This window comes from Taudactylus pleione, unplaced genomic scaffold, assembly GCF_031769625.1.
Source record: "Taudactylus pleione unplaced genomic scaffold, aTauple2 ptg000161l, whole genome shotgun sequence".
Classification (NCBI taxonomy): domain Eukaryota; kingdom Metazoa; phylum Chordata; class Amphibia; order Anura; family Myobatrachidae; genus Taudactylus; species Taudactylus pleione.
This window is the reverse complement of record NW_028284563.1, coordinates 575,101-590,081: the sequence shown is the minus strand read 5'-3', so window position 1 is coordinate 590,081 and position 14,981 is coordinate 575,101. Positions and strand designations below refer to the sequence as shown.

Below are 14,981 nucleotides of genomic sequence, written 5' to 3'. Positions count from 1 at the left end.
ATTCAAGTTTTCTGTTTTAGAAATGGCTTCTGTAATCAATGTTTCTGGATAGCCCCTTTCCTTAAACCTGTCAGCGTAGATGTTAAGTTGTGTAAGGCAGACAGTTTCATCACTACAATTGCATTTAATGCGATTAAACTGGGAGTATGGAATATTGTCCTTCCAACTTTTTACATGTCCGCTTTTATAATGTAGATAGCTGTTAGTGTCCACTGATTTTATATATGTTCTAGTAGTAATTTCCTCGTTGGATCCCCTCAAGACAATGTCTAAAAACTCAATCTCATCTTTTTGTAGATTGGAGGAGAATCTCAAGTTAAAATCATAATCTTGATGAATGCAATAAAATTACTAAAATCCGTAGCACTCCCTTTCCATATAATAATATCGTCAATATATCTCTTGTAAAAATGAATAAAAGGATTGTTGTTAAAAATATGTTCCGATTCCCAGTGCCCCATTAATAAATTAGTGTAACTAGGCGCAAAAACAGTACCCATCGCCGTGCCACATTTTTGTAGGAAAAAATCATCTAAGAACTTAAAATAATTATGTGTTAAAATAAATAAAATCACATCACAAATGAATTGTTGGTGGTTCGCATCAATAGATAAATCCTTCTCTAGGTATTTTTTGCATGCCTCAATTCCTTTGTGGTGTTCAATACTAGTGTACAAAGATTGGACATCTATAGTGGCCCCCATGAAACAATCATCCCACCTAATGTCTTGTATCAAATTTAGGAGACTAGTTGTATCTTTGAGGTATGAAGGAAGTAATTTCACATATTTATTAAGAAAAATATCTACATATTCAGATGCATGTGATGTCAGTGAGTCGATACCCGCTATAATGGGTTGACCTGGTGGATTTCTTACGTTTTTATGGATTTTAGGCAGGTGGTAAAAAATGGGAATAACTGGATTGGACATCATTACGTATTGGTATTCATCTTTTGTAATAAAAAATTTTCGTAAACCTTGCACCAGTAATTCTCTAAAAAGTTCAACAAATTCTGTTGTAGGGTCTTTAATTAGTGGTATATATGACTTAGGATCATCTAAGAGCCGTACAGCCTCCTTAGTATAATCAAGCCTGTTCATAATAACAAGGCCACCCCCCTTATCAGCCTGTTTGAAGATTAGATTTTTATTCTCTTGTAGAGCTTTAAGTGCTTGTTTCTCTTGATGTGTCAGGTTACTCTTTGGGGATATTTCAACTGGGGTATCTATTAGGTACTTTTTAGTCATTTCGTGAATCATATATGTTGCTACTCTTGGATTCTAGGGGGTAAAATTTGGACACAGGTTTAAGGCCTGATTTTGAACTGTTCTCATAGTTGTGCATGATGGCTGTGTCCTTCTTCATAAAATGTCGTGTGAGTTTTCTGACTAACTTTTATTTAGATCAATAAACGTCTGGAATCTATTGTTTTTCTGTGTTGGTGCAAAGGTTAAGCCTTTGCTAAGAAGAGAGGTTTCTGCCTGGGATAGGGGATGATCTGAGATATTGAAGATACCTAATGTAGAGGGATCTTTTATGGTCTGTAAGGGTTTCTTCTTTTTGGCTCCCTTTCTAGATCCTGCTCTTCTTCCCCTATGTGTCTTCTTTTTAAAGGGGATGCTAATCTGAACTGTTCCCTGAACATGGTTTTCTTTTGAGGTCGCTGATGGTATAGTGTGGGGGTGGGGGATAAAAAAAACCATTGTCACTAATGGATTCCAGTCTATCTAATGTACTGAATCTATTCCTTAGAGGGAGTTCCTGCTTTACTACAGGGCTAGCTCTTTGTGCATATGTTTTTGTCGGGAATCTATTCCATTTATCCCTAGATAGCTGGAATTGAGTATCTCTGGGGCGGTTCCAATTTTTGATTTTATTTGTTTCATAATCCACTTTATCTCTTAAGAATTTTTTCTCTTTAATTTTGATTACCTCTTCCTCAGCCTTCTCAATTTTCTTAGCAAGTACCACCTCATTAATTTTGAACTCTTCCTTTTCTCGTTGTGGGAGTATGTGTATTTCTTTAGTTTTGATCATTTGCTCTACTGTTTCTAAATGTGCTTTTTTTCTCATTTATAATCAGTTTCATTAAATTTAAAGAGCATTCATGGAGAATACTATCCCATTTCTCCATGAAAACTGGGTTAGCCTGACCAAAACTGGGGACTTTATTGAGCCGGAGGCCTCTTGGGATTCTATTGGCTTTGATAAAATACTCAAGGCCCTTGATATCCCACCAAATTTTAGTTTCTTTAATGAGTAGTCTTTCTAAGTCCCAAAAGAATATATCAATATTTTCATCAATTTCAGGTGTAGCCTGGGTATTTACCTCAGTGAAAATTTTTTCACAAAGGTCTGATCTTTTTGAACATAAGCTATGTGCATGAAACATAATGGTGATCAAAGAAAAACAAATATATCGTGAATTCACAAGTAAAAAACTCAAATATCAGTCAGTGAGTACAATACGGATACACCGGCAGCTGAACCTAGAGAAGATGCCGCAAATGGTATGGAAATAGTAGTTCTTGGATCGCGCACAGTGTATTATCCTGATTGTAACATTGAAGTGCTGGTATCATACATATGAATAGTTAATCGACCACTTAAATCCTTGAAATAAGAGGAGGCAGCAGTCCCTTCTGTATGGCAGTCAGACGAAATAGTGATCTGGAAAATGGGGTGGAAAGGACAAGCGCCAAATAGTGTGATAAATTAATGAATAATGGTGCCCGTGCTCAAATAATAATAATGTGCGTACCAAAAGATAATTCTTTAAAGCTTATCTGTAAATCTTGTTGGTGGATGACATAGAGCTGGACCCGGATTACTGGTGCCAAATAGGACCTTCATAAGAAGAGGCTCTTTGCAGAGCCAAGTGCAGAAGAAAAATAATATAGTGCACTATTTGCAGAATAGTGAGTCTTGTGATAAATGGTTATGCGTACCCAATAATTTCTTGTGTAAATGCATGTAGTGATAACCTTGGTAGCTTTATCCAAGTTTCTTCTTTATTTTTCAGCCCCAGAAAGTACCCACATAATGTGGTGATGGTCTTCAAATGAAATAAAAAACCATCATATATATATACATTTTTTTTTTTTTTTAAACCTCTGCACAACGGGGAAGGGGGGTGGGCGCCATTGGAAGGACCTACTTTACTAGGGACTACTCCTTGGGGGGGGGGGAAACTACCACTGGGGGCATTATTGAAGGGGCCTACTACAAGAGGCACTGTACTCGGGGGGCCACTACAGGAGGCACTGGATAGGGGGACCACTACTGTGAAAACTGCATGGGGGGGAGACTACTACTGGGGACACTATATAAAGGGCACTGCATAAGGGGATACTGCTACTGGGGAACACTACATGGGGCACTGAGTAAGGGGAACTAATTGGGGGCTGTATAAGGGGGACCACTACTGGGGATACTGTATAAGGGGCACTACTATGGGCCTGCATAAGATGGACCACAACTGCATACTGGGGGTACTGTATAAAGGGTACTACTGGGGTTAAGGTGCATATGGATTGTAATGTGCAGTGTGAAAATAAAGGTGTCATGTTGACACGCCCCATTTTTAAGTGACCACACCCATTTTTTACCGCACGCGCACAGCTCGGGATGTTGGGGGGGGGGGGGGCGCTCCTTTTTCAAATTTGCCCTGGGCTCCAAATATCCTAGTTATGCCACTACTCTATCAACAAGTGGATATGAACCTTAAGAACCCTCTCCAGCAAGAATGTGTATAAAGGCATAAAGTGGTTTATGCCATTTTCAGATTTTTTTAGAATCTGGCCAAATTAATCACTTTTCAAAGTTTGGTACATAGGTCAGGCTGTAGTCTCCATTGATTAGACTAATCTGCAATGCTAATTGGGCTTTTGCAGGAGAGGTCTGAAATCTCCATGTCTGTTAGTACAAAACAAGGATGCACACAATTATGCAGAAACCACAAGTTGCTAAGATGTGCTCACTTAAACAAAATATACAATAGCATGGTTGGCTAAACTGGTGGAATATTTGGTTATCAAACAATATTTTATTTTTATCCATAGTTCTGCTACCAGGAGCCTACAGACTCACTGCACCAGAGATGCTATTAACCAGTGCTTTAGCTGACAACATTGCATCACATGTGACTGCTGCTTCCACCAGCTTTTGCAGAGAAGATCTCTTGTGCAGAATGGGTCTCCACTGACTCCTTGAACACCCCAGAAGTGATGTGGTGACTGCCAGAATTGTGCACCCAAATGCTGAGTGGATGGCACTCTGGGGGATAACAGTGTGAGGAGAGTAACCTGTGTGCAGAGATGTTCCAGCAGGGGGAAACTGATCATCAGTTGTCGCCCCCCCCTGTGTGGGGCATATAGTATCAATGCTAGGGGGGGGGGTAAAAAAAAAACATGTCGTCACAGGATAGGAGGGGGTAAAGGAAAAATTTATTTTATTGGGGGTTAGAAAAGTTTTGTTTTAACTACCAATTGGGAGTATAATTAGGATATGAGGGAGATCTATTGCCTAGTGGGAAATTTTTCTATATTGGGGCCTATAGACTGTTTGTAAAATCCTCTGTCTTAAATAAGCTCTAATTTGTATGAGAGCAGTTATGTTAGGTGACCAAAGAATCATCTCAATGGAATTATATTCATAGAGTTGCTCAGGGGGTTCATAACAGCCACCAGCAATGGTAGTAACCAAGGTTGGATTCCTTATAGGTCCTCATTTATACCTACATAGGGTCTAGTAATGTTGGCAAATGGTAGCGTTACCTAGGGAAGGAGCAATACATTGGGGCCTGGTGTACATCTAAACCATTTCCTTTTTGCAGCACAGTATGTGCAAAAGGTGGGACTTGCAGGGGCAAAAATCAAGATAGATAACTGATCGGCCCAAACCATGCACATTCACTGTACCAATAGTCACATCACAAGGTATATATCATACATACTATAGACCTGATATTCTGCACTTCAAGAGCCTCAACTATCATACAGAGACATATAGTCAGAGCACACAGTGCTAGAGAAGCTGTGTACAAGGTTACAGGTTGAGTCTCCCATATCTAAAATGCTTGGGACCAGGGGTATTCTTTAAATCAGAAAATTTGCATACCATAATGAAATATCTTGGGAATGGGACCCAAATCTAAACATAGAATGCAGTTATGGGATGTATGTGTAATTTATGTATATATGTGTTATATATATATATATATACACACACACACTTTATACATACAGCCTGAAGGTAGTTTTATATAGTGCATAAAAAAGTGTACATTGAACCATCAAAGTAAAGGTTTCACTCAGTCATGCTAAAATATTCCATATTTTTGGATATGAGACTCAACCTGTACTCCTAAAATATCACTGAGCCCAGCCTTGCAGTGATGTTCTAGACTCTAGTTTCCTGTAAAGGTTATAATACAGGACACTGTATAAACTATAATTGCTGTTAAGGACATTAATTCTTAACTACAGATTTGCCCCCTCCCAATTGAAAAGGTGGGAAAAATATATATACATTTATTTATAGTCACCACATTGCTAGTAACAGACTTTAGTATATTGAAGACACCAATATAAAAACATGTAAGTTTGCTGACAATCCATTGGCAGTTACTTGTACTGAAGTCTACATGGCAACTCCTTATAGAGAGAAATCAGTTCAGCTGAAAACATTCATAGCAATATTAGTGTAGTTATGTGTTGCCCATCTTTAGGTGGCCTATTGAGCAGTGCATGACTTTAGTCCCCAAAAGAAAAAAAAAAAGTATACTTCTGGTTTACAGAAAATAGAATCTGCCATAAAGACCAAACAGCATAACCAATAACCAATTTTTGCCACATTCCTGTATTTCCCAATTATATATTGCCATTAAGCTAGACCAGAATGACATTTGTAGTGCACCAATTAAATTCTGCTATCCAGAGGACTAATGCTAGTGGCTTGGCCAGTGTGGGCCTTGGTCAGCATTGTGTGGTACACAGGTCAGATGGCGGTCTATCGATTATTCTTTTTCATTCAGGGTTTGTAACCTGTAAAACCATACCTGCCACATAATGTTTTACAGGAAGACCAGTGATCAAGGGAGAAAAAAAAAAAAAAGCCAACTGTTGTGTTGCAAGATGTCTGGATACGGCACCTTCATCCCCGTTTGTACAAATAACTACATGTCACCAGTAAGCATATTCGGTCTTCAGTCCCCTGTATTCGTTCTGGTCCTAAAACAATCTGTTTTAGATTCGGCTTGATACTCAATTTTTTTTTTTGGGGGGGGGGCGGCTTCACTACAACCCCCTCCCCACACGTAATGTTGGGTAACAGAGTGGTCTGTGTGCCTTTACTCCATTATCATTCATAGTCAGTTTTCTAAATTGTCAATACACTCAGGGAAATGAGGGACTGTTACTCTGCAATCCTAATATATGCTGTGTGGTGCCAGCTACAACTTTGTGTAGCCTTTATACTGGTGTCAGTGGACTAGGGATGCGTTCATTTGAGAAATGGGGGGGGGGGGGGGGGAGGGGGATAGACTCAATACCTTGGGTAAGTAAAAATAAGTTTTATTTAATTAAAATACAGATTTACAGACATACTTTCAAAAGGCAGACATTAAAGGCAAGTCCACATTGATCTCTTCAAATGAAGGCATGAAGGTCTCAAAGGAATCTGAAAAGATGAGTTCAGTAATGTTAAGCTAGAAAAATATTCCTGATAAAGATGAAAATAAATCACATTGATAGTAACACATGTTGTCATGGTGGCTGTTTGTTCACAGGTAATCAACTAACATTTCAAGTCATGAGATTAATTTCAGCTACCATAGGCATTCCTCACATTACCACACAGTGCATCTTTAGGCTTCACATTTATGCTGGGCATACACGGCCAGATAAAATGTCTGTCAGACCGACATTTTATCTGGCCGGCTGCCAGCCGCAGATGTCGCCGGCATACACTGAGATTTCTCTGTGTATTCGGCAGACGTCTGTGCTCTGCCCCCGGGGGAGGAGACATTTCCCTGTTCCTTCCGTAGGAAGGAACACAGGAAATGTCTGTCGGCCGCGCTGGGCATACACTGCCCAATGCCGCCGACAGTTTACTGGGTAAATATCGCACCGGATGGGCATGCTGGACAATCCTGCATGCCCGACCGAGCAATATTTAACCCTCGGTCGCCTGCACACGCTACAATTATTGGGGCGATCCACCGATGTCAGGCGGATCGCCCCGATAATTGTAGCTTGTATGGCCAGCATTAGTCATTGATCATATCATGATCATTTATCATATACACAAGTTTCAGTTTTGTGTCAGTGCATTTTGGGTACTTTCCTAGACCTTGTAAAAATGGCATCAGTTGTAGCCACATTGTAGTCCATTTCCACACTTATGCCCTTCAGTTTGAAAACCTTCCAACCAGAAGTATTGACAAAAAAAAAAAAAAAAAAAAAAGCCATGCCCAAAAAAAGTTTTATGAAGGGTTGTGTGTAAGCCTTATAAAACATACCCACTAGTCCATAGCAGGTATTCTCACCATAAAGTACTAGTCTTGACTATAAAGTTCTATTATAGCCAATTGGAAAGTTAGAAGGCAAAAAATTTAATTGAGGAGGGGGAACTGTACAGAGCAGAATCGGTAAATAATGCCAGCTATCGGGATGCCTCCTGTCAGAATACTGACATCCTGATTGTTAGTATCCAGACACAGGAAAGTATACTTAATCCTCCCTTCTTGTAGTCAAGGCCGTAGCTAGGGTAGTGCGGCCGGTGCCATCGCACCACAGTTCAGGGGGCGCTGTTTGGGCCTGTCAAATTTCTGTTATTCTTGCTTGTCTTGATCTTATTTCATCCCCAGCATCTCCTGGCCTCCCCTATCTCTTTCCCATGAAGCCATGGCCTTTTTGGGTGCATTATGTCCCTTTGAAAAATGAGGGGGGCGCCAATGCTCTTTCTGGCACAGGGCACCAAAGAGTCTATTTACGGCTCTGCTTTTAGTTATACCCTAACCCTCCCCCCTGAGTGCCTAAACCTAACCCTCCCCCAGTGGTGCCTAACCTTAACCACCGCCCCACTACAATGCCTAAACCAAAGTATTCAGGGCATGACAATACATTTAATACACTGACAACCTACGTTAAAAAAAAAAAAAAGCCACCACCTCACTTTCATACCATGCTTCTGTATTTTAATGGGTGATAAGGAAGCAATTGTGGAAATATGCTGGTCCAGCAGAGCTCAGACCAGCAAGAAGCAAAGTCTGTCCAGTCTCCAACCTGCAGTGGGAGCCGGGGTGTGCGCTGTAGGTGGAAGAGTAGTTTAGAGGGTGTGCGGGGTGGAGGGCTGAACGAAATGACCCTTTACTAGTAACTAATAAGGAGCCAGTGCTGCCTAGGTAGCTATGGGCATACAGGGCATGGTTCTTTATCAAAATCACTAGATGCAGACAACTCACCATAGTTGATCTGTTCATTTTCCATTGGTGCAAGAAGTGAATTTGTAAGTGCATCGAATCTCTTTGCATAATCCATTGAAACATAGAGCTGCATGCCAGCAAGACAGCGGTCACTCAGCTTGTGTTCCTCAGGGACATCAAACGTCTCATAATCTGTTCAAATAAGATGCATCAAAGGCTAAATATTTAAAGGCAGGCACGAAGATCTTTCCCTACACCAGATGACTGGAGCAGGGGCCTCCCAGGTGCCCTGGACATTTAATTATCCCCATGACAGATAGGTCCTCCATACCCATTATGATGGCCCGAGTTCTCCATACCATCACTGTAAGGGAAGGCAGCAGCCAGATGCAATATCACCCACAAGCTCAGAGTAGCCAAACCCCACTACATAGAACCTCACACTGAAATTGGTTCTACTTCTAAGACTACTCCCCAACAGGATCTCTTGATCGGGAACTGGAGTTAGGTGAAACATTATGGGACATAACTGGCCTTTTTTCCTACATATTAATAGATGCCCGTATAGCACATTCCATAGTTCTAGTTCCTTTCCCCACCACACTTAGATTCATGAAGCCCTGGAGAGCAAAAAAGTGGAAAGTTGCCCAAAGCAATCAATCAGCTTGTAACTTTCATTAATCTAGCACAGTCTATTAAATGACAAAAGCAGATTGGTAACTAGGGTCAACATCTCTCTACAAAGGGTAGATTTGCTAAAACTTGTAAAAAAAAAAAAAAAGAAATATGGTGTTGTCGTCAGGAAAGTTTCTAGAGAGGGGGCCCGTGTGCAGTTTCCGACATGGGCCGCCTCCTCTGTCCGGCAGCGCACAGAGCTGTGTGCGGCCGGAGTTAGACCAGGGCACTAGTGTGCGCCCAGAGTCTATATAGAGTATGCGCAGGTCACGGTGGCCATTTTCCCTGTACTACGCATACGACGGGAAAAAGACTGCGGTGGCCAATTTCTAGTCGTTTTACAGCGCCGGACCCCCGTGTCAACGTGGGACTCCAGAGAGTTAATACTATGGGGACAGGGCCCCTGCACCCATTATAGATACACCCCTGGGTGTTGTCCATTAGCAACCAGTTAGATGTTGCATCCTAGAAGATTATAGACATCCTGGTTGCTATGGCAACACCACCATTTCTCTGTTTTCAAATCTTTAGTACATCCATACCTCCCAACATAACCCTCTCCAGGAGGGACAATACTCTGGTCCTGGACTTCCCTGGTAATTTGTGATTGGTGGCCGCTCCATGAGTGAGGCTGCAGTACAGTCCAAAATTCAAATAGGGGAGTCTCACCAACTGCCAGCAAGTCCCAGCCAGTGATGTTTGGCAGCGTGTGAAATGACAGTTGGTGCGACTCCTCTATTTGAGTTTTGGACTGTGCTGCAGCCCCGCCTCTTACCAGGGAAGTCCAGGACCAGAGCATTGTGTCCCTCCTGGAGAGGGTCATGTTGGGAGCAGTTTGATAGATCTCCCCTAGAATGAGATTCTGACTGTTACAGCACAACATGCTCTGCAGAATGAGGAACTCTTGCTTAACCACAATCATCAATTCAGCTATGCATTATTAGGGGGAATATGTTGACATACCGAATGCAGATAAATAGGCTTTGGTTAGCAAGTCATTAAACTGGAGAGGGAAATTTATACATGTATCTGTAATTATATATCTGCATAAATCCAGGTAACAAGCCTTACTGTACTGTGAACATAGAATATAAAATGTTACCTAGAGGATTATATGGTATGAAGGTCTCAATTTCAGGATACTTCTCAGTTTGCGGCACCAAGTTGTCCCTTTTTCTTGCTTGTACCTAGACAAAGGTACAAGGCACAAAAGTAACACTAAAGTCTTCTGCAACAAATAAGTGTCAGTCCTTTGCTTTCACACGTTTTGGAAGTTCCATATGGAACCAATGACAGTTTTAACCAGTGCAGTATGACCATCCCCTGTAATTTTTACATATTTGCAGCAAAGGCATCCACCCTGAACAGTAACCAGGGTTGGCGGTGGCAGATTCCTGTTAGGTGCGGCCCAAGACCAAGTACTATTGACAGGTCGCAGCTGTTATCAGGGAGATTTAGTTTATCTACAGACATTGCTATAAAAAAAAAAAAAAAAGGCTATTACAATGTAAAGTTAGTTGCTATGGGAAACCACCAGTTTCTGCACCATTTTTCACATAGATGGTCATTTAGAATCTCCCCACTCATTGGCTAGGTTCTCGTTACCACATTTGCATCCATAAACATACTATGGAACCTAATCACTAATTGTATCAGCCCACTGATTGGCTGGCAGGGTGCCGGGATGGAGAAGAAACTGGTGCAAGCAACATCTTTTATGTATAGGGCACCACAATGGTTCTGTAGTACCATCCTTCTATGAATAAAGAATAGTCAGACTACTAACAAGAGCATGTATGCAGTCAAGTAGCTACCAGAGGCCACCAGGGAATGACGTGTTCCCAGAGAATGGAGTCTATTTTAAAGTAGTCACTACAAATAGGCTTTGCAGAGGTACTGCATATAGAGAGGGGGGTCAGTATTCTTGGACAAAATGTGGGATAACCAGATTTAAGCTGGAGGCTTACTGCTTAAGAACCTTGGGTATAGCGCGTGTAGTAAATACAGCTTTGTAGTCATTCAGCCTCACCTTTGCTGGAGCAGGCTTCCGGGAGGGCACATGTTTATTTAGGTTTCCCAGCGCTTTTCTAAGTGCTTGAGGTTTGGGCACATTAAAGCTTTTTGCATTTCGTAAGTGCAGTGATCCTTTAGCGAACAGGACAGCTGCAAAATAAAAAATAAGCTTGATGTTAAGGGATGATGCCTACAGTTCACCATAGCAAGCCAGGATAATACCCACATAATTATATTATATATTGTGCTTTTAAGGGAAACCCCACACTACCCCAGTAAACGCTCTTAAGCTGGAGTTCAGTAAAAGTGTAGTCAACAACTGCAACATATATTGGTCTGTATGATGACCGCTGCATTTAACCATGTACAGTATAGCATTTGCAGTGCACACCACATGTACTGCTGGCGTGGAGCAGTCCTTGTGCAGGGCATTAGTTACATTTACTGTAGTAGCACCAACGGAATTATGGAGCTGTGCCAGGCTTATCCAATGCTGCAAAGCCATATTATAGGACCAATTTAGAACACATTCAAACTTACAAGTGCTAGGATTAGCCTTGGATTGGGGGAGACCAAGAGCACAGTTTTCCTTCTCCAAGTGAATGAAGGTTTCCATCGTTCTTTTTCACAATAGCCCTAAAAAGCAAAAAAAAAAAAAAAAAAAAGTCGGTCTGGTCTTCACACCCCAAGTTGTAATTGAAATATGACCCCTGCCAAACTGCTCCCATAATTTCACACCATTAACTTTCACCATTAATTCTCTAATGCTTCAACTGTAGAGAATCATGGGGACTATAAGCCTTGATTCTGCCAAATGCAAAACAATGCCTTGCACCTACTACAGTGATCAGCCCAAGAACTAGGGCAAACTTAGCCCTCAAGGCACACCAACAGACATTTTTAAAAGACTTCCATGTCTGAGCACATATGGTTGTGTCAAAATGACTGGTATTCATGAAGTCACATGTGCTCAAGCATGGATATCCTTAAAACCTGTTCTGTTACAGCGGCTTGAGGACAGAGTTTGAGAAACATAGTACTAGGGATAGAGGTTAAAACTTGTGGCATCATTAACTCATCAATGTGATGGGCAGCAGTATGGCTACAGGTCAGTGCAGAGGAAACAAGAGTAAGGCAACAATTGTCTGCGCCGCCCCCCCCCCCCCCCCCCAAAAAAAAAAAAAAAAAAAAAAAAAAAAGGGGGGGCAGGTAGTGGATCACACTGAAAACCCCATGATCTCTTATGGTTATTACCCCCAGTGGGGAGATTCTAAATCCCTGAGTTTTTAGAGATAGGTCATGTACTTGTAAACCCACACCCAACACCAGGGCTAGATGAAGCTACAGCTCCAGGCCTCCACATAAAGATAGTCCCACCATCTTGGCAGCATGAGGACCAGCTGATTAGCTGGCCACAGTCAGTTACAAATCATTAGTATTGCAACTATTTCTTGCGCTTACAAAAGTGTGCTGCACCCGTAGCACAGTTCTTCCCCTTCTCACTATAGGCCCCTGAACATTTTCAGGCCCATTAAATGAGTTGTGATCACAGAAGTAGCAGCAAGCCTAACATTATAAAGGCTGCATTGCCCACTTAACAGCAAAATATGCTATAAGATTTACTGTACATACAGATGAAAACATCTGAGGACACCTCCATCATAAGAGCAACATTAGAGACTAGGGAAGATTTCTCCACAATACAACATTGTTACAGCTAACCATCTAAAATGTATAAAAATTTAAGTCACACATTAAAAAAAATAAAATAAAAATAGTACTTGCATGCAACATTAGAGGAACATAAAGCTCCTTATATACATGGTTATATACCAAAACCCATAAATAGCTTCAAACCAGCCACCAAATTCCCACTTACACTCAGCAGAACCACAAAAACTCACTTCACTAAAGGGGCCCCATCTGACCTTTTTATGTCTAAATCTCAGCTGGCCCGTTAATCAGTCTCATTAATTAAGGCAATTGTAATCACTTCACAAACTGCACAAATTAACCCTTTTATAAATGGATGTGATACTCAATATGAGCCACCAAATGCAGCTCAAACTTTGCAAGGATCATAGGTCCCTGTGGTGATCACAAGGTGGCCACTGGCTAATGTTGCCCAATGCACCAATCTCATTTTATATGGATTTTTTTCTTTGATAACACTTTGGATTTTCAATTATTGTTATACCTCTTTTCCACCCAAATTCCGACACTGACCCGGAGTTCTAACAGGGTTCCTATCCGGATCAGACCCGGAAATTTTGCCGGCGCCGACTCGAGATATTCCCGAGTCGGCACCGCTCACACCGGAGTCGGGTCTACATAGTCCCGGCTATTCCGGCGTGTAAGTGGTCGCTTGGAGATGACGTCATCTCCAAGCGCCACTGAAGGCCGGCTTGGAGCGCACTCCAGGTCATCTTGACCCGGAGTGCGCTGTTCTCCCAGCAGGGTTTCACAGGCTACGCCCGTGTAAACCCTGCTATTTAACTGGGTTGGATTGCCGGGTCACTCGACCCGGCGATCCAACCCTCTCCCCTTTCACACCAGGGAGCTGCCCGGGTTAACCCTTCAATAACCCGGGTTTTATCTCCAGTGTAATTAGGGTATAACTGTGGGGTCTATTTACTAATCAGTGTTAGGAGACAGAGTGAAAAGTGATAAGGTGCCAGCCAATCAGCTCCCAACTGCCATCTCACAGGCTGTGTTTGAAAAATGACAGTTGGGAGCTGATTGGCTGGCACTTTATCACTTTTCACTCTTTCTCCTAACACTGCTTAGTAAATAGACCCCTACGATTAATAAGTCATTACTGTCTAAAGTAGGGGTTTTTTTTACTCAATACCAAGTACCCCCAACAGGTCATGTTTACAGGATTTCTTTAAGGTGAGTTCATCTACTTTGCTAGGTTTGTAATTATCCCACCTGCTTCCACAGATAAAAAAACTTCTCTATCAGGAGTGCCCCAGCAGACCGTAGATGTCAGGGCATTTTGGCACATGTTGTTACTCAAGTGCCAGTATGTTTTGGCAGTTACGGGTAATACTACAAGCTCCAGCATGCCAAACCACTTAAAGGCAGACTGGGTATGCTGAGACCTGTAGTGCACCCCAGAACAAATTATTTAAACATATAATTTTTTTTTATTAACCAACTATCATCATTAGACCTAGGGGTAAGCAATCTGTGGCATTCCAGCTCCTGTGGAACTGCACATTCCAGCATGCCCTACCATAGTTTTAGCATTTGCTAGCAGCCAAACAGTGTCAGGGCATGCTAGGACGTCCACAGCAGCTGGACTGCCACATGTTGCCTACCCCTATTGAGAGAGCAATGGTTTTTGCAGGTTTGATGCCCCTAAAGAATTCAGTCTAGGGCTGGTTGAACTATGTAAGGGTAATCTAATGCTCCTCGGACCCTTCTATAGTGCCATCAGCCCTGTCTAGGAAAGCCTAGCAGTGTTGCCATCAGAAATACTGAGGCCCAATACCAATGAAACATGCAGGGCCCCTCTAACCCTCTGTGACCCAACCTCTACTATGCCACAAACAAACACGGGATCATATTTCCCAGCTTTCACAAGTTCCAATCGGGGAATATTTGCGGCTACATAAAAAAAGGCAGAACCGCCTATCCCACAAATTTCACTAGGATGTGGGCGGTTATATACTCTACCGGTAGCCCCTGGGACTCCCCAATAATGTGCGAGTCCCACAGATGTACCCTGAGAGCTTACATACACACTGACACAGACACACAGAGCAGAGACTGTGAACACCATCCAGTGCCTCCACGACAGCCTCGGCCCCTTACAAAGTGCACCCCCTGTACCCCTGCTATGGCAACCGCGGTGTCTGCT

General features: G+C 42.1%; 1 protein-coding gene across 1 annotated transcript; it reads right to left on the bottom strand.

Annotated features, from left to right (window-relative positions):
• Positions 1 to 6,559: 6,559 nt before the first annotated feature.
• Positions 6,560 to 13,016, bottom strand: LOC148521507 (securin-like). The gene is made up of 6 exons (XM_088475051.1): positions 12,996 to 13,016; positions 11,657 to 11,752; positions 11,133 to 11,266; positions 10,206 to 10,290; positions 8,468 to 8,620; positions 6,560 to 6,681 (listed from the first exon to the last, which is right to left on the bottom strand). Exons 2-6 carry the CDS (start codon positions 11,730 to 11,732, stop codon positions 6,611 to 6,613), a joined length of 519 nt encoding a protein of 172 aa, XP_088331177.1. The 5' UTR covers positions 11,733 to 11,752; positions 12,996 to 13,016; the 3' UTR covers positions 6,560 to 6,610.
• Positions 13,017 to 14,981: the final 1,965 nt, after the last annotated feature.